This window comes from Nematostella vectensis, chromosome 6 (genome assembly GCF_932526225.1).
Source record: "Nematostella vectensis chromosome 6, jaNemVect1.1, whole genome shotgun sequence".
NCBI lineage: Eukaryota > Metazoa > Cnidaria > Anthozoa > Actiniaria > Edwardsiidae > Nematostella > Nematostella vectensis.
Window position 1 is genome coordinate 14631276 of NC_064039.1, and position 22594 is coordinate 14653869.

The 22594-nt window shown below is 43.3% G+C and overlaps 1 protein-coding gene across 1 annotated transcript; it reads left to right on the forward strand.

Annotated features, from left to right (window-relative positions):
* Nucleotides 1–158: 158 nt before the first annotated feature.
* LOC5515138 (phosphatidylinositide phosphatase SAC2) lies at nucleotides 159–21798 on the forward strand. The gene is made up of 24 exons (XM_032384787.2): nucleotides 159–383; nucleotides 524–604; nucleotides 2538–2674; nucleotides 3482–3613; nucleotides 4139–4198; nucleotides 4678–4800; nucleotides 4955–5011; nucleotides 5108–5285; nucleotides 5783–5850; nucleotides 6618–6729; nucleotides 7038–7105; nucleotides 7294–7332; nucleotides 7626–7711; nucleotides 8108–8185; nucleotides 9006–9126; nucleotides 9781–9909; nucleotides 10415–10485; nucleotides 10576–10622; nucleotides 11825–12023; nucleotides 12570–12644; nucleotides 17248–17321; nucleotides 17817–17939; nucleotides 18675–18756; nucleotides 19365–21798. Exons 1-24 carry the CDS (start codon nucleotides 287–289, stop codon nucleotides 20425–20427), a joined length of 3300 nt encoding a protein of 1099 aa, XP_032240678.2. The 5' UTR covers nucleotides 159–286; the 3' UTR covers nucleotides 20428–21798.
* Nucleotides 21799–22594: the final 796 nt, after the last annotated feature.

Consider the following 22594-nt stretch of genomic DNA (forward strand, 5'->3'; position numbering starts at 1 on the left):
ATTTTATACCCTAAAAGATAGGTCGAGCACCCCCGTCTTCTTTTCTGGAGAGAAAAGAAAAGATATCGAGCAATTCGCGCGCACGAGACAACCAGAATGAGCTTGGGCGTCCTGTGCCTACCCCCGTGAGATCGAGCTTCACGCCTAGGAAGCTTGCAAAGTCTCATGGGAGATCTAGCTGCTTGTAAATAATGGCGGCGGCCAGAGGCCAGTGTGAAGCGTGATCGGTGAATGAACCAAGCTAACATGTACACACATCAGCCTTACACTGACACACAGACACGCCATGGAGCTCTACCAGGCCAGGGATAACTTCATTATCAAAGATGCTTACTTCAGCCTTTGGTGCAATCGATCCGACGGAGGTCTCGTACCTCGACAAGGTATTATGCCTCATCTCTTGTTTCTAACGATTCCCCTGTCAAAGGTGATGTCGAGGCTATAGTTCCCTCGTGACAGATATTTCTGTGATATGAATCCATTACCATGCGTATTTTAAGCTGTGATTGTCTTATCTTCAAAGGTGTTCATCCTAACGAAGCTTTCGATCCAGTCTGCAAAGGCATCGTTTATGGTGTGATAGGGAAAATACAATTCTTCCCCGGTATGTCTTCATTTGATATCAAAAGGTTTCCCATGGGTTTCTTTAGTCATACTGTATGGCTCTTTATCCATGTAAACAAACGGGGAAATTGATAAATGTTGAAACAAACGGGGAAATTGATAAATGTTGTCGCCAATTACAATATTTTTATCGCACGTTGACACCGGCATCATCAACTTACTCATCTCAAAATTATTTACAACAACAACAATGAATTGCGCGTGCCCAGCAAACAAAGATCTTTGTATGTGAGGTTTTACTCCATCTTCAGTTCAATTCGTTAAGCTTGTCGTCCATGTAGAGCTTTTGTTTATTCCCTGAATAGTTCAATTTAGACCGTGTTTCGAATTTGATATTTTCGTATTAATCGATTGGCCCTGAATATAACAATTCTTCCCTGTTCATGATTAAAAATTATAATAGAACTATAACGTAATGACTACTATCCAGGTATTTTATACTCTTCTCAATTGGTAAAGAGTGCTTTTTTATTTCGCAGCCCGGAAATTTGTTGCTCCATTAAAATTTACACTTATGCAAATAATCAATCTTCGTGGTTCCCACACCTCAAAACTATTACTTTTTCTTTTGTTTACTTGAATCTCAATTAAACTTTCATATGAGTACTTTAGGAATTTTATATGTATGATTTTTTCTATTTATGATTCAACCATTTCTTCTTTTTAGGGCTTTTGTCTAGAGAAAATTTTAAATATAGCTATGTACTGTATTTTCATTGTGTTGAGCTGATACTTATCAGATTTTTTGTTAATTTGATGATCCAGAATTTTGAGGTTCCACATGTCAGTTTATTTTATTCAAATTACAGTCTACAAAACATACATACAGTACCTTTGTTTAAATCTTTGCATATGATGTAAATTTCCATGTATAGGCTTTTAAGTAATCATTTATTTTCTTTCTCTATGAGAAGTTTTTTATCAGCTTAAAAATTAATCACAAGACAGTTTTAACAAGAATACAATTAGACATAGATTAAAACATGAAATTTGATGTTAAGAATACTTTTATTTCTTCAAACGATTCATAAAGAGTATGAATTCCTTCAGATGCATTTTTAGCTCCAATTCTTTTAATAAAAGAAAAAAAAGATTTTTCCCCAAAATGAAGTATGTAAGACCCTTATACCAAATAGAATATAAAGTACTATATATTTGCATGATTTAAATATAAGATATATAATATCATGCAAAATACCCAAGCAGTTGTTTCATTGAAAAAAAGTAATGAATATTATTTTCCAAGAAACTGGTAGTCCCCAAATATTTGTCTTTGTTAAGACTTCTTCAGAGCAGAAATTGAACAGAGTTGATAATCACATTGTATTTGAGAGTGAATCTTAATATTCAGCCTCCACAGTATGGTATTGCTTAAAGAAGGCCAATCACACTACCATTTTATGCTCCCACTCAATGCTGAGTCACACAAGCAACCATTTCCATTGGCTAATTTAAACAAGTAACAATATATTTTCAATCAAATATTATCAATAACATATCCAACTTAATTCAGTAGATTGTTATTTTGATATGGGTCTTTCCTTGCAAATAAACCACTGTATTTTCATACGGTTATGTAGAAGGCCTCAAAATATTGAGGGGGGACATGATACAGAAACATGAAGAGAATATTAGGGGGCACAGCCACGCCCTTACTGGTGGTTTCTTTATATTTTTTTAAATATTAGGGAGGTATATATCCTCAGTGCCTCACCCCCTGCTACGGCCCTGGAATATCATTTTTTTTTTCATTTTGACTATGTATAGTGGTTGCTAAATGCATTGTATGTAATGTGTAATTTACACATATAGGGAGCAATACTACATTGCTGCTCTCAAACATATGCATATGACACATTCAGTAAAATGCCACTGCAATACCATTTCTTTATCGTATTATCTGGGTTTTATAGGCGGTGATTGGAAATTATTGGTTATTACCAAAAGGACATTGCTGGGGCTGTTTCCTGGTAATCATGAAGTATACCGTGTCGACAGAGTGGCATACTTACCCCTTTCACCCGGAGATGTACCTGAGCTGGAACTGGATGTAAGTATACCTACCCCTTTCACCCGGAGATGTACCTGAGCTGGAACTGGATGTAAGTATACCTACCCCTTTCACCCGGAGATGTACCTCAGCTGGAACTGGATGTAAGTATACCTACCCCTTTCACCCGGAGATGTACCTGAGCTGGAACTGGATGTAAGTATACCTACCCCTTTCACCTGGAGATGTACCTGAGCTGGAACTGGATGTAAGTATACCTACCCCTTTCAACCGGAGATGTACTGTACCTGAGCTGGAACTGGATGTAAGTAAACTCATAGTCCAAATAATGGATTCCAGAAAAGATCAATAAATCTCACAGACAATAGCTCCCCTAGTACCCCTCCACTCCCAGTTTTATCAGTTCCCATCAAATATGACTAGTACCTGGTCTTACCTCCTGATGATAACCTATGTGAGGTTGCTTTACATGCTCTTGACATTTCAAAGAACTCTATGCCATATTCCTCTAATATTATGCTGGTGGTATACATTATATGCACATACAGTATTTATTTTACCCTTTGTTGTTATCTCATCTTCTATTGCCTTTTTACTCATAATTCTCACCATGCATACTGCATACCTAAACTAATGACTTTGTAGATTCTAATAAGACATGTAGCCCTTCAGGACATAAACTTGTCCAGTTCTTCTTCTTTGTCACCTTTTGTATATCTATCAATGAAGATTTTAACTTTCTTTTCCATCATCTTGAGAGCCATAATTTGTTACTCATACAAGCTTGCAACAAAACTTTGCTTCTCTAAATGTTTAGCTTTGTAATATATTTTCTGACACTTTCAGCCATGTGAGAAACATCAAAGTGGAGGGCGTGGCATTAAGAGAGACACAGAGGGTCAGCAAAAAAGCTTCCAACAAACATGGAAATCAATCAAAACTGCTGCAACGAATATTAAAGAAAATGTTAAAAGCACAGTAAGTGGGAAATCTGTCAATTCTCCTAAGCCCATAAAACAGACACCATCTCAGGTTAGGAATCAAGACTTTGTAAGGTATCCGTTATATGGTTGTCCACTTGATTGAGATCCATTATTATATGGAGGTTGTCCACTGTATGGAGGTTCCTTATATGGAGGTATCCACTTAATGGAGGCCTGATATAAGGAGGGGATCTGCTTAATGGAGGTCTGTTATATGATTGTCATCTGCTTAAAAATTATGCAGATTGTCTGCTCAATGAAGGTCTGTTACATAGAGGTTGTCTTCTCAACCAAGGTCCATTATATGGAGGTTGTCCACTAAATGAGTGTTCGTTATATGGATGTTGTCTGCTATGGATTTTCCACTGTACACAACAATAAAGCAAATTCATTAGACAATTGTGAATGAATATGCATTACTGTTACAGAAAGCTGTTTTTTACGTGCTACCTGTTTTATATACTAGACACTGATATTTGAGCTGTAAGAGAACATTTTGAGATTTTCTTTTGCTTTGTAGAGTACAACTAAAGAACCAAAAGACAGAGAGAGGGACAAGCTTGAACGTAGACTTGTTGAGGTACAGAATTATTGAAAAATTTATTCAGGACACAGTATTTGGATATTACTGAGACAATTAAATAAAAGAAGCACAGCTGGAAGCTCACTATAGGTGCCAACCCTGAGCTCATAAATGACCTTCCAGGGAAGGACCAAATGAGGAAAAAAGCCAACATAGGGGTGAATTTGGATGATGAATACCCTTCTGAAAACAAAGTAGTTTCCTGGAATTTCAAGCATAAAAAGATGATTAGATAAAGTGATAAAATGAAGCTGATAAAAGGAGGGCTTTCTTGCATGCATGGAGACCAACAACTTATAATTTTCTTTGCACAAAATCTTGCAGTCATATAAGTGTACAATATCTGTGGGTTGATCAGAGCACAGAATTTGATGGATGCCAAACCTTATATGAATAATTTAAGTTATTTTGAAGGCCTAAATCTTCTCCTTCTGAGTTTATGACCAGTTAAAGTTAAACTTCTTCTTTTTTTCTAGGAACTGTTAAAGATGTTTAATGATTCAGACTCATTCTATTACTCTCCTACTGGTGATATCACAAACACCCTTCAGCGGCAGTGTGGTGACCATTATGACCACTCCTTGCCTCTTTGGAAACGCGTAAGTTATGCCTAAAAAATCTTCCATGATCAGGAATATATACGTACGGATTAACCTAAACTCCCAAAGATAAAATGCTTGCTACTGTACTTACAATTCTATAGGTTATTGAACAAATTTTATGTGATTTTTGTGTTGCTTAATTTTTTTTCAGGTCGATAAAAGATTTTTCTGGAACAGCCACATGCTTCATGATCTTATTAATAATGAGGTATGCAAGATCACAAGAATTTTATTATATTTTTTCTTTTATTATACATTGAAATGCTGTTCGATATCAGTAAAATGTATCACCTTTCTTTCACAGGACCCTCTGGCCTCTAGCTGGATCTTGCCTGTTATCCAGGGTTATTGCTCCATCGTTCATTGTCATAACATGTTTGAGGAGGATGACATGGAGGAGCAGAGTGATATTCAGATTGGGGCGTTACCACCTGAGGAATTTGACCTTCTACTTATCTCCAGAAGAAGTATTTTCAGGGCTGGTGGGTACAGTGCACATATGTACATGGTTAGCAACTCCCACCCAACTCTTTTCCCCAAGGAAAAAAATCCAAATGTATTCAGTCCCAATCTACTTAGCATATACTGTATTTATACTGTATTTTTGTACTGCCCCTGAATAGACCCCATAATACCATAGACCCAAAGATACCACACAAGGGACTAATATAGTACGCAAAAACTTTTATAATTGCTGCATCTATGTTATTTGCTACCATTACTATGTAGTTCTAAGTTGAATAGTAATTTCAAAATAAAAAGAGAGCACTGTTATTGAACTGACATCTTCAGACACTATGTTTGAGAGATGCATTAAATCCAGTGACTTCTAAACAAAAAAAGTCTTTAAATATGGTGTTTGGTTTAGTCTTGCAATATTTGCAGAACTGTAAATAACTCTTATGTTGGCATCTTAGTATATGTAAGTACATTCTTTGGTCTGCCATCCCAAACTGATTGAAAGTCATCACTATGGCAGGTACCCGGTATAAGCGGAGGGGTGTTGACGATGATGGTGAGGTTGCAAACTATGTTGAGACAGAACAGGTAAAGCCATATTATGAATCTTTGTTATATACAATCATGGTATATACTTCTATTAAGCAGCCACCCTTAGAACCAGACAAATGCTCTTTGAATAGAGGATATACATACACTAACTGGACTACAGGATATGAAGTGCTAAAAAAGGTACACTAATTATTTTGCCCAAAAAATCTTGTGCAGTACACGCTAGTTATGGTCAGTATATAATATCAATGACATGTCTGTTAGGATACAGGTTGGCTATTCAGTTTTTAAGATTTGTTCAGTACAGTAGGTACAGTACTTATTGCAGTAGGTACTTTTATTCCACTCTTCAGAGTACTGTATTGGAAGTTTACAAAAAAATGTATTGTTACAATTAAAATTGCTTTACAGTATATCTCACATTGATAACCACCACCAGAAATGTTTAACTTACAATTTAGTGTCAGATGCATGTTAAAGTAGCAACATATGCTAACAGAGTCTACAGACCATGTAGCATTTCATGGATTTGGAGAGTGCCTTTTCCATAGAGGGTGGCAACTTCATAGAGTTACCAATTTACATTAGCATCAAAATACTTCACTATTACATCAACAATCATGCACAGTCACCAGAATAACCTGGGGTGCTTATGAAGTAGTAAAATGTTATGTTAAGACTAACTGATGATGCAGCTATTTTTATTTATTTTTACATTGAAGAAAATTTTTTTTCTTTTGTTTATTGTTTCAGATTGTAAAAGTGAGATTGATTAATACATGTTTTGTGTTTAACCTTTTCAGATTGTTCGAACAGAGATTCATTCTGTGTCCTTTGTGCAAGTACGCGGGTCTGTTCCTGTGTTTTGGAGTCAGCCTGGTTACAAATACCGACCCCCTCCTCGTTTAGACAAAGGTATATTGTGTGATAAGTTTATAGCAGTGCAAAATTATGTTGTGTGATTATGGCTGTGTAAAGGGTATGTGATATATGGCGATATTCCTTGTTATATTGAAATATTAATATTATTTTATTGCACTCTCTTATTAGCCTTTTATATTGTTTTGGCAATTAAAACGGGTTGCAGCATTTGTGTAAATATTTTTCATATTTTATTCCTGTTAATTAAACTTTTGTCTAGAGGTGTCCCAACAAGAATTACAGTGTACAGAATAATAATTTATGAAATTTTGAGTAAAATACATAATATTGTTTGTATTTAGATGAAATGGATACTCAGGCAGCGTTCAGACACCACTTTTCACATCAGCTAAGCCTCTATGGAGGAGTGGTAAGACAATGTTTCTAAATGTTGATTTCATCTGTAAAAATATAAACTAGCTCTCTTGACAAGATGCTTTTTCAATGACTGATTTGAAAATTACTACCGGAAATAAGTGATTTTCAATTAAACTCATTTTACTAACATCTACATTTGCACTAACTCAATCATCACCCTTACATTTCTCTTGTTATCAGGTTGTTGTTAATCTTGTTGATCAGACAGGCAGAGAAAAAGTGAGTGGATGAAGAGTAGTTCCTCTCTGTATAAACCTTTTGTTTGAGAAATTTCTCAATCCAACTGTAAAGCTACAATAAGCTGCCACTTCTCAGACCATATGGCCCATGTTGAAGTCTGCTTTCTCATGAGGTTGGAGAAGGCATATATCTTGTAATCTTAGATAATGTTCAGTTGGAGGTCCCCTCTCTGAAGTTGCTGTGGGTTAACCTGGGAGCCTAATACATTGCTTGTTCTGTCGTTTGAACTTTGAAATGGCTTAGTCACAGGAGTTTCGTTTCATTTGTTTCAGATTATTAGTGATGTTTTTATGCGTCACATTCTTGCGTACAACTGCCCTCTTTTAACTTACATTACGTTTGACTTTCACGAATACTGGTAAGTGTTGTTGCCTTAGGAGAAAGGGGTGGGGGAACATTCCAGCGTACAACTGCCCTCTTTTAACTGACATCACGTTCGACTTTTGCATCAAGTTCGACCTTCACAAATACTCGTAAATGTTGTTGCCTTAGAGGGGGAGGGGTGGGGAACTTGCTATAAGCATTAATAAGGTAGTCTGACAAAGTCCAAATCTCGTACCCCCAAGAGAAATAACTGTGTTGCCCACATGTACCTTTATGGAGATTCAATCGGCTCGTTAAGAGAGGGAGGTAGCGTATACTTATTACTAGCGTACCTTACTTTAGACTGTTTGCCCTTGCCGTTGATTTCGTCTTACTGTATAAACCGCCCGTTCATGTTGTGTATATCTTGAGTGTTTTTTTATCCATATAGCCGTGGGATGAAGTTTGAAAATGTGTCAGTGTTGGTCGACAGCATCGGTGATGTAATCAAGGACATGAGATATTGTTGGTGAGCAAAAAAGTATTACTATAAACCTTCGGTCGTAAACATTGCCTCGTCATACTAACCATCTCGCGCTATTGGATAAGCAAACGAGTATTTAACCAGTGTGACTGGTTGTTTCCAGGAATACCATAAGATTAAAACCATAGGATTGGAAATTAAAGTGGAATGGGAATTCGAAAGCAGCACGTGAAAGTGCGTTCTGTCTGACTCTATTCACCCTTTTCTCCTACGAAACCACGATGTGAAAAGATCGAAGACATTTCGAACGCAGATGTATGTATTTAGGAAAAACGCAACAAGACGTGTAAAAGCGTTTCACGATGTACAGTGTTTTAGACTAAGCTCATCTTTTTCTAACCACAACACTAAAAGTATTCCAATATTTATGCCTGCTACTAGTTTCAGAATTTTTCGTTGCGTTTTCGCATCTGTCGCCTTCCTTGCATAAACTTTCTTCTTGCTCGTATTGGCCAAACCCGGGATCTCTCGTTGTACCTTCAGTCGTTTTTTTTTTTTGCCTAAGCTCTCTTCTTGCTTGTATAGGACACACCACAAATCTCTCGTTGTACCTTAAGTCGTTTTCTTTGCCTAAGCTCTCTTCTTGCTTGTATAGGACACACCCCAAATCTCTCGTTGTACCTTAAGTCGTTTTCTTTGCCTAAGCTCTCTTCTTGCTTGTATAAGACACCCCCCAAATCTCTCGTTGTACCTTCAGTCGTTTTCTTTGCCTAAGCTCTCTTCTTGCTCATACAGGACACACCCCAAATCTCTCGTTGTACCTTCAGTCGTTTTTTTTGCCTAAGATTTCTTCTTGCTTGTATAGGACGGACCCGAAAGGCATCATTTGTGAACAGCGAAGCGTGTTCAGGGTCAACTGCATGGACTGTCTGGACAGGACCAATGTGGTGCAGGCCGCCCTGGCCAGACACTTGCTGGAAATGCAGGTAAAAACCAAGCAAACCCTCTACTACCCTAAAGTGGGACCATTTAGTTTCGTAAAATCACAAGTAATGAGCAACAACAAAAAAAAACAATCAAGGGAAAAAAAATCAATCATCTGAAACCATTTAATTTTGTAAAATCACAAGTGATGAGCTGCGTTTGAAAAATACGTCTTTCAACAGCTTGCATTTGCACACCATGCCGCGATATATTCTACTGGTAAACCATTCTTTCTTTTTTGTGGTCCTTCGAGAGGGGCTGCGTGTATAATATGAGTAAAGTAAGAGTAAAGAGTAAAGGAGATAAAGAGTAAAATACAGTAAACTGCAAGTGGATGACTATATTTGCATTGCCGTTCAATAATATCCCTAGACAGATAGGACCGTTTCCCAGTATTTTGGTGCGAAAGTGAACTGTGAAAGGCCGTGGATTATGTACGGCTTTTTGCTCGTTTGCTATAAAGTTTGAAGCTCAAACGGGCCGGTTGGAAGGACTTAAGATTTGGATGGAACCAATAAGATGCAAAATGAAGGGATACCAAACAAACTCTGACCCATCCTCAAATTCCTAGCACAACATCCCCTCCCCTCCCAGCCCCCGAAAACAGCTACACAGCAGTCGACTGAGCAAGTTTAATGTGCTTTGTGATTTTGTAGCTTCGCAAGCTCGGTAAGCTAATGCCAGACCAAACTCTACCAGCATCCATACGAGCGCCTTTCAAGGAGATGTGGGCAAATAATGGCGACGCCATCAGCCGCCAGTACGCTGGGACAGCAGCCCTCAAGGTGACCTTCACCACTCGTGCCAGGGCGCTAACGGTCAGATTCGCAAGGCGCTAACACGCATGTCGTGGAAAAACTAGGTGGTCTACTTAAAGGGTTGTGTTTAACAGAGAAATGGATCAACTCGAGTAAAATTTTAGTAGGACGTTTCACTTGAAAAGGTGTTATTTTGCCGCTTTTTCGGTTTCATCGGAAGGTTTGATCGAGCGAAGGGTTTTCTTAGGTTTATGAAATTTCCGCTTAAATCCACCTAAACGCGTGCTATGCTGGTTACAGTTTACTAACCAGAAAGATGATTAATGATATGATCTGACGAAGGTTTTTTTTTTCTGTTTGATAACATTTTCGCAGTCAGTTTAGATTTTTTTTTTTTGATGTTTTGATTTTTTTGGACCTGTGGTCTTAGGGCTGTTCAAATTTACTTTTGATTTTTGTTTTATATTTCCTTTTTGCATTTTATTCAGGAGAAATATTGACCAAGTAAATGTTCTAGCGCTATTGTTTTTAGGGTGACTTCACTCGGACGGGTGAGAGGAAGTTTACGGGTTTGATGAAGGATGGATACAACTCCGCGAACAGGTAAGAAAGGGCGCCTTTTTTAACAATTGAAATCCTTGCCAATATGTCATTCGGCTGTTTTGAATTCAATACTCGATTGATCTGTTGTAGATATTACTTGAATCGATTCAAGGCAGCCTATCGCCAAACCCTGATAGGTAAGCATCTATGACAATGAGATGAACCTTAGATTGAAGAAACTATCTAGGGACGACTTCAAGGGGAGCGTTGCCAAGAAGACTTACTAACGATACCGTAGTCACAAATGGCTTAATTTCGTGTGAAATTCAATGAGTATTACATTCGATGACAATAGGTATACTCTAGATTTCAGCGAGTACAAGACCAATACCACACCAAAATCTAAATGGTCCGGATGATTTTCAAGAAAAAACGAATTCGAACGCTCCATAACCCCATAATCCTGTAATCAATGTTAAACTAGATAGAATTTTGATTTTAAAACTCGTCTTATTGTTCCAGATATGTAAGGATAAATATAAGACCTCGTTTCTGGCTAAGCGAATAAAACCCCCCATTACTCGACAGGTATTTTTCCCTCGTTGTTTGGAGCAAAACAACTGAAATGTATCAGAGTATATTTCACGTCCACCCTGGTAAACCCAGGTCGTAGTCTTGTGTCACTCGTGTCGCTCACGCAAGAAAAAAAAAAACTCAGGGTTTCCGAGGAAGTTTGACGTCTCGGACTTTGCACTGTCCGTTGTTGACGTTACTTTCCGCGTTTCCTTTGGTCCTTTCTTGGATTGATTTATTATTGTTCCTTGTTCCGACCCGTATACTCCTGCTGCGTGTTTTTCTTGAAAAATAAATACAACAACAACAGCAACAGCAAACGACACCGTCTTCCAGGGTCTCTCGAAGGGGCTTGCATACTTTACATATCATAATAAAAGCAATGATCAGTCACTCCTAGTATTTGCTTCCACCTAAATATATAATAAAGCACGTATATAAAACTCGTTACCCCCCCCCCCCCCCCCTCGGCTATATGCATTATTTTCTATACCACAGGCTCGTATATAACACTTGTTAACCCTCTCCCCTCGGCTATATGCATTATTTTCTATACCACAGGCTCGTATATAACACTTGTTAACCCTCTCCCCTCGGCTATGTGCATTATTTTCTATACCACAGGCTCGTATATAAAACTCGTCCCCCCCCCCCCCTCGGCTATGTGCCTTATTTTCTATACCACAGGCTCATATATAACACTTGTTAACCCTCTCCGCTCGGCTATATGCATTATTTTCTATACCACAGACGTTTTCGCGCCATCACCCCAGTCTCTCATAGTCCATTCCTTTAAAGGACAATACCTGTTTGATATGTTTTCTAGATATGATGCTGGGTAACCCTCCGACCGAGGACCTCTCGGCCCTGATTGACGCGTTGCGGAGTGACGGGCAGGAGGAGGAGCAGTGGACCATGGAGCGCGAGGAGTGCGTGGCGCAGCTCGTTATCCATTGCCAGTGGCTCTTGCTCTCTCAGTCCGAGGAGTGTCTAGGGGGCTGGGCGCTAGTCGATCCCTTTTTCACGTAGGTGGATTTAAATAAGTAAAGGCAGTGTGTATAACGGTACTACAGTGGAACCGCCCTTACTCGGGCCTTCAGAAGAAGTCTAGTTATCCTAATCCACGTTATCAAAGTTCCTCTGTATATCGACAATAGCGTACTAGTCAGGATCTATAATCTTGGCCTAATGATCAACTGTACAAAAAACAATGAAATATAATTGAATGATTTCTGCTCTAACCTAGCAATATGATACTTGCACTAACAGATCACGTGACTTTTTGGGTGTCAAAGTCGTGCGCGCTTTTGGCGGCATAATAACAACAACAAAAAGCAACTTATTTAGGGCTTATTTCCAATTTAATATTTATTTTGTTCGTCGTTTTCTGGCGTGACGAGCGCAGTCATTCCTGTGCTTATATTGGCTTCAATTTGCGACCCAAAAAGTCACATGACCAGCTAGTGCCTTGACATGGCTTGATAACTCTCGATGGTGATGAAACGCAAGCTGCAATTACTGCTTATAAAAGCGCCATTAGTGCACTTACTTTGTTTGCTTCTGTGTTGCAGTCCCGAGGGCGAGAGCGCAACCCAGGACCAGGACGTGATCCTCCTGCTCACATACCACGCCTACTATGTGGCCAGGTACGGAGTGGCCTCCTTATTCGACTCGCCCATGAGACTCGCCCATGCAACTCGCCCATGCGACTCCCCCATGTGACTCTCCCATGCGACTCCCCCATGTGACTCTCCCATGCGACTCCCCCATGCGACTCCCCCATACGACTCCCCCATGTGACTCCCCCATGCGACTCCCCCATGTGACTCCCCCATGCGACTCCCCCATGTGACTCCTCCATGCGACTCCCCCATGTGACTCCCCCATGCGACTCCCCCATGTGACTCCCCCATGCGACTCCTCCATGCGACTCCCCCATGCGACTCCCCCATGCGACTCCCCCATGTGACTCCCCCATGCGACTCCTCCATGCGACTCCTCCATGCGACTCCCCCATGCGACTCCCCCATGCGACTCCCCCATGCGACTCCTCCATGCGACTCCTCCATGCGACTCCTCCATGTGACTCCTCCATGCGACTCCTCCATGTGACTCCCCCATGCGACTCCCCCATGCGACTCCTCCATGCGACTCCTCCATGCGACTCCTCCATGTGACTCCTCCATGCGACTCCTCCATGCGACTCCTCCATGCGACTCCTCCATGCGACTCCTCCATGCGACTCCTCCATGCGACTCCCCCATGCGACTCCTCCATGCGACTCCTCCATGCGACTCCTCCATGCGACTCCCCCATGCGACTCCTCCATGTGACTCCTCCATGTGACTCCTCCATGCGACTCCTCCATGTGACTCCCCCATGCGACTCCCCCATGCGACTCCCCCATGTGACTCCTCCATGCGACTCGCCCATGTGACTCGCCCATGTGACTCCTCCATGTGACTCCCCCATGTGACTCCTCCATGTGACTCCTCCATGCGACTCCTCCATGTGACTCCTCCATGCGACTCCTCCATGCGACTCCTCCATGCGACTCCTCCATGCTACTCCTCCATGTGACTCCTCCATGCGACTCCTCCATGTGACTCCTCCATGCGACTCCTCCATGTGACTCCTCCATGCGACTCCTCCATGTGACTCCTCCATGCGACTCCTCCATGTGACTCCTCCATGTGACTCCCCCATGCGACTCCTCCATGCGACTTCTCCATGTGACTCCTCCATGCGACTCCCCCATGTGACTCCCCCATGTGACTCCTCCATGCGAATCTTCCATACGACCCCTCCATGCGACTCCTCCATGCGAATCTTCCATGCGACTCCTCCATGCGACTCCCCCATGTGACTCCCCCAGGCGACTCGCCCATGCGACTCCTCCATGCGACTCCTCCATGTGACTCCCCCATGCGACTCCTCCATGTGACTCCTCCATGCGACTCCTCCATGCGACTCCCCCATGCGACTCCTCCATGCGACTCCTCCATGCGACTCCTCCATGCGACTCCTCCATGTGACTCCCCCATGCGACTCCTCCATGTGACTCCTCCATGTGACTCCCCCATGCGACTCCCCCATGCGACTCCCCCATGCGACTCCTCCATGCGACTCCCCCATGCGACTCCCCCATGCGACTCCTCCATGCGACTCCCCCATGCGACTCCCCCATGCGACTCCTCCATGTGACTCCCCCATGCGACTCCCCCATGCGACTCCTCCATGCGACTCCTCCATGCGACTCCTCCATGTGACTCCTCCATGCGACTCCTCCATGCGACTCCTCCATGCGACTCCTCCATGCGACTCCTCCATGCGACTCCTCCATGCGACTCCCCCATGCGACTCCTCCATGCGACTCCTCCATGCGACTCCTCCATGCGACTCCCCCATGCGACTCCTCCATGTGACTCCTCCATGTGACTCCTCCATGCGACTCCTCCATGCGACTCCCCCATGCGACTCCCCCATGCGACTCCCCCATGTGACTCCTCCATGCGACTCCCCCATGTGACTCGCCCATGTGACTCCTCCATGTGACTCCCCCATGTGACTCCTCCATGTGACTCCTCCATGCGACTCCTCCATGTGACTCCTCCATGCGACTCCTCCATGCGACTCCTCCATGCGACTCCTCCATGCTACTCCTCCATGTGACTCCTCCATGCGACTCCTCCATGTGACTCCTCCATGCGACTCCTCCATGTGACTCCTCCATGCGACTCCTCCATGTGACTCCTCCATGCGACTCCTCCATGTGACTCCTCCATGCGAATCTTCCATGCGACCCCTCCATGTGACTCCTCCATGCGAATCTTCCATGCGACTCCTCCATGCGACTCCCCCATGTGACTCCCCCAGGCGACTCGCCCATGCGACTCCTCCATGCGACTCCTCCATGTGACTCCCCCATGCGACTCCTCCATGTGACTCCTCCATGCGACTCCTCCATGCGACTCCCCCATGCGACTCCTCCATGCGACTCCTCCATGCGACTCCTCCATGCGACTCCTCCATGTGACTCCCCCATGCGACTCCTCCATGTGACTCCTCCATGTGACTCCCCCATGCGACTCCCCCATGCGACTCCCCCATGCGACTCCTCCATGCGACTCCCCCATGCGACTCCCCCATGCGACTCCCCCATGCGACTCCCCCATGCGACTCCCCCATGCGACTCCCCCATGCGACTCCCCCATGCGACTCCTCCATGCGACTCCCCCATGCGACTCCTCCATGCGACTCCCCCATGTGACTCCCCCATGCGACTCCTCCATGCGACTCCCCCATGCGACTCCCCCATGTGACTCCCCCATGCGACTCCCCCATGCGACTCCCCCATGTGACTCCTCCATGTGACTCCTCCATGCGACTCCTCCATGTGACTCCCCCATGCGACTCCTCCATGCGACTCCTCCATGTGACTCCTCCATGCGACTCCCCAATGCGACTCCCCCATGCGACTCCCCCATGCGACTCCTCCATGCGACTCCTCCATGCGACTCCCCCATGCGACTCCCCCATGCGACTCCTCCATGTGACTCCCCCATGCGACTCCTCCATGCGACTCCTCCATGTGACTCCTCCATGTGACTCCCCCATGTGACTCCCCCATGCGACTCCTCCATGCGACTCCCCCATGCGACTCCCCCATGCGACTCCCCCATGCGACTCCTCCATGCGACTCCCCCATGTGACTCCCCCATGCGACTCCTCCATGCGACTCCTACATGGGACTCCCCCATGTGACTCCCCCATGCGACTCCCCCATGCGACTCCCCCATGTGACTCCTCCATGCGACTCCTCCATGTGACTCCTCCATGTGACTCCCCCATGTGACTCCTCCATGTGACTCCCCCATGTGACTCCTCCATGCGACTCCTCCATGTGACTCCTCCATGCGACTCCCCCATGCGACTCCTCCATGCGACTCCTCCATGCGACTCCTCCATGCGACTCCCCCATGCGACTCCCCCATGCGACTCCCCCATGTGACTCCCCTATGCGACTCCCCATGTGACTCCTCCATGTGACTCCTCCATGCGACTCCTCCATGCGACTCCTCCATGTGACTCCCCCATGCGACTCCCCCATGCGACTCCTCCATGTGACTCCTCCATGCGACTCCTCCATGCGACTCCTCCATGCGACTCCTCCATGCGACTCCTCCATGCGACTCCTCCATGTGACTCCTCCATGCGACTCCTCCATGTGACTCCTCCATGTGACTCCTCCATGCGACTCTCCCATGCGACTCCTACATGCGACTCCTACATGCAACTCCTCCATGCGACTCCTCCATGCGACTCCTCCATGTGACTCCCCCATGCGACTCCTCCATGTGACTCCCCCATGCGACTCCTACATGCGCCTCCTCCATGCGACTCCTCCATGCGACTACTACATGCGACTCCTCCATGTGACTCCTCCATGCGACTCCTCCATGCGACTCCTCCATGCGACTCCTCCATGTGACTCCCCCATGCGACTCCTCCATGCGACTCCTACATGTGACTCCCCCATGCGACTCCTCCATGCGACTCCTACATGTGACTCCCCCATGCGACTCCCCCATGCGACTCCTCCATGCGACTCCTCCATGTGACTCCCCCATGCGACTCCTCCATGCGACTCCTCCATGTCACTCCATGAAAACCTGGAAAATTCGCAATTCGAGATAGAGAAAGAAGACACAATTTCTTACAATGGCCATCGGTTCCTTATATTCCCAACTGATTTTTGAAACACAAATAACGTAAGGCCAAAATGCACATATCCAAATTTTTGCTTTTTAAGATTTTTTTCCCTTGATCATTCTTGCGCTATGTATGAGCTCAGGGACGAAAAGCTCAAATTTAAAAGACACTTTACAAAAAGTCGCATAAATTTTAAAAAGTAGCATTTTATATTTTGTTTGTTATTACTCACTAAGTACTTAGAGAAATTTTCCGCCTTATTAGATCTGAAATGAGCTTATTTTAAGCGTTAAGTCATGTTTCTCCTCGAACTACTAATATTTTTGCTGAAAGTTATTGCAGCATGTGATGTCGGATGATCCCTTATATGCTAGTGTAGACGTTCTTGTCTTTCATTCATTTGAAGGGAACAGTACATGGGAAGGAGAGTATCCCCTTTATATCTGTAGCCGCGTGGAGCCTTATTTTCGTCCGATCTCTTTTCTCATCGCCTTCTAAGTGTAGCCATGTGAGGTATTTTTTTTGTCTGTTTCCTAGCTATGACGATGAAGCTGAGCAGATAACTCAGTATGAACGAATCGCGATCGAAGATGTGGAGAAAATCGAGATCGGTAAGCTAATAGTATGATGTAGGATTTATTATTGATTTGTCGTGATAACTGAATTTTTTTAAATTTGTTAGGGCTTTCAAGATCCTTATATTTGTTTGAAATATTTGTTTGAAATTGAGTATGATTGGTCAATATTTCTTTGTTTGTGATTGGTTAATTCGACATATCCTGTGCTTAAGTAGTTTATGATTGGTTAGTTTGACCCCCAATGTCTACTACTGGTCATGTTACTTTGTTTACTCTTGGCGTCCAGTCGAGCGCTCTGCATTCCGTGAGTGGTTGGCATTACATGCTCTTTGCTTTATTTTTCTGTGATTGAATGGTTTGACATTTTAATTGTCTGTGATTGTTTGGCTTGACCTGTTGATTAAATGTGATTGGTTGGTTTGACATATTCTGTGCTTTAAATTTCTGATTGGTTCGTTTGACTCATTAATTATTTGTGATTGGTTGGTTTGACATGTTAATTATCTGTGATTGGCTGGTTTGACTCAGGGTTTGAGCCGCACTTCAACACGCGATACCTGTTCATCCGCGTGCACTTCAAGATACAGGGTGTCAGCGGTCACTTTCACACATTGAGGACTATCCAACACCGCACTCCGGAAGAGGCCAAAGGTATGTTCTCCGAGAGGGACCTTGAAATTTACCCCATGGAAAAGGCCAATGGTATTTTCTTTGAAAGAAACATTGGAATTTTTTTACCATGGAAGAGGCCAAAGGTATGTTCTTTGAGAGAAACATTTGAATTTTTTCCATGGAAGAGGCCAAAGGTATGTCTCCGATAGGGACCTTGAAATTTACCCCATGGAAGGCCAATGGTATGTTTTCTGAGAGAAAAATTGGAATTGTTCCCATGGAAGAAGCTAATGGTATGTTCTTTGAGAGAAATATTGGAATTTTTCCCATGGAAGTGGCCAAATGTATGTTCTGCAAGAGAGACTTTGGAATATTCGCCTTGGACCACTGGTTGGGTTTCATATGATCAGATCTAGTCCCTTGTTATCGCTCAACCTCCTCCCCAGGTCATTCTCTGTCAAAAAGTCAAAATGGCGATCCATTTCAAGATGACGGCAGGTCGGAAAAGAAGGCTGTGGGGGACCAGTGAAGGCTGGACCAGTGACCACCTAGACAAGACGACAGAAATCTCGAACCTACAAAACTGCTCACTGGGGACGAGGTTGGCTATGGTTACGTTGACTTGCTTAACTTCTGTACAGATCACCTGGCGTAGGTGATCAAGGCTCAAACTTCTCAGTTCCCTGTTGCTTCCTTCCTGGGGTACCATCGATTTACAATATGTTATCTACAGTTGCCGATAGATGGTAAATAACCTTTCTTTTTTATTTGTAGCTGTTTTGCTCGGTATCGCAGACGCGTTCAGCACGGCTCGTGGTGCACTTGGTCTGAAAATCACAGAGACTAAACTCGACAGGTAAGAGCCTTAGGTAAATATGAGAGCCCTAGATGAAGAGCACAAGTGTGACCTTTTACGAATATTAATTATGATGTTAAAGCCGCATTGTCACCAGTTTACTTCCGGTCGATTACGCTACAATCTCCGATGATTTTTAATGGCAAACGCGAAAAATATTTCAAAATATTGAAAGCAGTGTGTATATTGCAAGTTTCTTCGAGGATGTGATTGATAATTTAGAGCGGATGGCATGTTAAATATCTCGGACTCTAATAGATTATTTTGTCTTTTAACGGTTGAGGTTTCCGTCGGACCTCCGGAAGTGAACTGGTGACAATGCGGCTTTAATGTTCTTTGTGTGTGTCTGAGTAACTATGTGATGCTTCGTCTTGTGACCTTTCCGGCATATAAATGATCATGTTTAGACTCTCTTAGCGTTTGTTTGTCTAAGTATGTAATGGTTTATAAATGGCTTGTGACCTCTCATAAATATTCATTACTATCTTCAGATTCTTTGTGTTTGTTTGTCCAAGTATGCAATGGTTATAAAGGTCTTGTGACCTTATCTTCAGATTCTTTGTGTTTGTTTGTCTAAGTATGCAACGCTTTCTCTTGTAATCCTGAAGGAAAAGAAGCAAGCCCCTACCTGATGTCATCCAGATCTCATCTAAGTCGCGACTCAGCGGGTGGTCCAAGCCCAATGCCAAGGTTAAGAGTAAACACGAGCTGGCCGCGCACGAGGAGAACTCCACTTTCCAGACTCGACTGAGAGACAAAACACCCCCTAAGACCCTTCAGTCATTCCTTGAGGCCCGCGTGGGGGACATGCCGCGACCTTACTCGGACTCATGCCTCCTACGGAGCGTCGTGGACGAGGATTTTAATGGGGTGCGCGAGAGGACTGGAACCTTCAGTGCGCCAACTAGCAGTGCTAGTAGCTCGGTCAGCGGCGATGATTCGGATTCGGGTGCGACCGATGAGATGTTCGAGAAAGCGGGAGAGGAACTATTGGAAATGCAAATGCGAGCAGAGCAGCAAGGGGCTAAAGAAGGAAGCGACAACATGGCAGAGAATGGCTCCAAAATGTTTGGAGAAAATGGTCACAACTTAGCTAAGTCAACAGAAAGAAACGAAAAAATAGACAGTAGTATGGAGGGTGATTCGAGTATTCAAAATCTGCTCCCTGAGCCCGCAGATGGGGATGACCTGTCAGCTGTTCCTCAACCGGAAGTTAACCCGCAAGCGGAAGTGATCGGGGTTAGTGCCCAGTCTGGCAAGAGTCCAGCCGTGAACCTGAATTTTCAAGGCTCGCGGATATTCCAGGTTAGCTACAAGAGCTTGGCGAGCTCGGACGATGTCAAGTCTGCGGCAGGCGAGGGCACCGCAGAAATATCGCCACAGGAATCTACCAACCGGTTTCGTTTTACCGGTCGGTTGCTTGGCAACCGTTCGCCTGGCAACCGCTCACCTGGCACCCAGTCTCGCAATCTTTTCGCTAGTGCCCAGTCCAAAAGCCGCGCATCATTTTCTGACTTACGCAGTAAGCTTTCTAACTTGTCATTTGCAAACCGGACCGCTCGGAACAGGTCCCCTCGGCTGACTCATAATCACGTGGATTCCCCGGATGGCCTTGTGGAACAGAAGAAACACAGGCGCCGGAAGTGCCAGACAAAGATAATCGAGCTTTAGTAATATATTAGGGAAAACTAGGGAGATTACGCTCAAAGAAAGGGAATGCAGGCAAACATGCCTTTTTGAATAATTAACGATGGTCTTTGCTCAAGGTATATTTCAACAGTATATAAAGCAATTTTCCTCAATTGGACAAAAATCTTGTACCAAAAAATTTTAAAATTTGCAGCAATAGTTTTGGTGTCTTTAAAAACGTATTCATATCAGTAATCATGCGTAGTGTTTCCATTTAAATATCCTTAGTTGAAGCTGTTTAAATTGATTTCGAATTCTCCAAGAGGCATTGATTTTCTGAATCACTTGAAACGTCAATTTCAACCCGAAAGGCTTTCCTGTATAAATTTTCAAAGTGTTTATCATGCAAACAATATCGATTTAACATATAACAAAGCTATACCCTAAAAGTATGTAAGATCATGGAAACTATCTTGGTACAGGATTTTTGGCCGTGGGCTGCTCGAAGTTGTAATGAACTCATAATATTTATTAATAAGGGCGTGGTTGCAAAGGGGCCAGGGAGTCCTCCTGTTCCTTACCCTGGTTGCCAGAGTGTCTCAGGCTTCTCTCACAAATAGGCCGAGACAATAGGCCTTATCGGTACAAGAACCTACGACATCCAGGGTATTTTAGTATAATTCTAGCACAAAAGAGTGTTATCATGGGTCCGCTTCTCTCACCATGACTCAGTACAACTTCAAACCCCACCCTCTTTGCCCCATAGACCGCGCCCTTTGATTAAGATTATTTGGAATTGCTTCCATGTGTAAATATGGGGCTTTTATTATCACTATTTGACAATCACCAGAATTTATTTCGAATTATTAGAAATTGTTCATAATTTTATCCAAAAGCATGAGATGCACATTTGTATTCATGTCAAGTTAGTTTGTTATTGAAAGCGTTACACGCGACCCAGCACATTAGAAAGAGGGGGAGAGATGTAGGGTGGTTACAGATAACCCATCTAACCCCTCAGACTACTGGTAGGTTTGTATGAATTTAGCAATCACTATTATCAAGTAGTTATTTTTTATTTGTGTTATTTATTTCAGAGCAATTTTCTGTCAGTTGTTTGTGTCTCAATCTGTTCTTTGTAGAAAAGTATTATTCAAGATTCCTTTATTTATTTCAAAGCGAATATTTCTGTCACTTCTTTGTATCTCATAATAATGATTCCTACAGCTTTTACTTTCGGTTAAATTTAATGTCTTAGTTGGGTCACAAAAACACAATACTAGATTCTAATTCTATCCATTCTTAAGCACAAGTTATACAACATTGTTAGAAACTAAAGATCACAAGTAACTAGGAACTAGCATTGGTATGGATTCATAGTTAGTGTCATTTCAATAAATTTGGATATTTGTTTCTTCGAGTTGAATTACTCTACGTTCATAGTAGAATACTCTGCATGCCCCTGACTCGAACATACCCTTGACTCGAACATACCCTTGACTCGAACATACCCCTGACACGAACATACCCCTATCTCGAACATGCCCATGACTCGAACATACCCCTAACACGAACATACCCCTGACTCAAACACACCCCTATCTCGAACATACCCCTGACACGAACATACCCTCATCTCGAACATACCCCTGACACGAACATACCCCTGACTGGAAAATACCCCTGACTCAAACATACCCCTATCTAGAACATACCCCTGACTCGAACATACCCCTCTCGAACATACCCCTGACGCGAACATACCCCTATCTCGAACATATCCCTGACTCGAACATATACCCCTATCTCGAACATACCCCTATCTTGAACATACCCCTATCTCGAACATACCCCTGACTCGAACATACCCCTATCTCGAACATACCCCTATCTCGAACATACCCCTATCTCGAACATACCCCTATCTCGGACATACCCCTGACTCGAACATATCCCTGACTCGAACATACCCCTATCTCGAACATACCCCTATCTCGAAAATACCCCTTTCTTTCTATCTTCATATATTTTTCTTCATATTCATTACTATTTACATATAACAATTTTGTTTATTTACCTTTGAGGTTCGAATTATCGTTATTTGACTGTTCTTACTAGTGGCGTTTATATTCTCTTACTCTCTTGATCTAGCTCATAATCCTTTAACCGCAGTAAAAGCCGCAAACACATTTTTGGAAGAGTCAAAGAG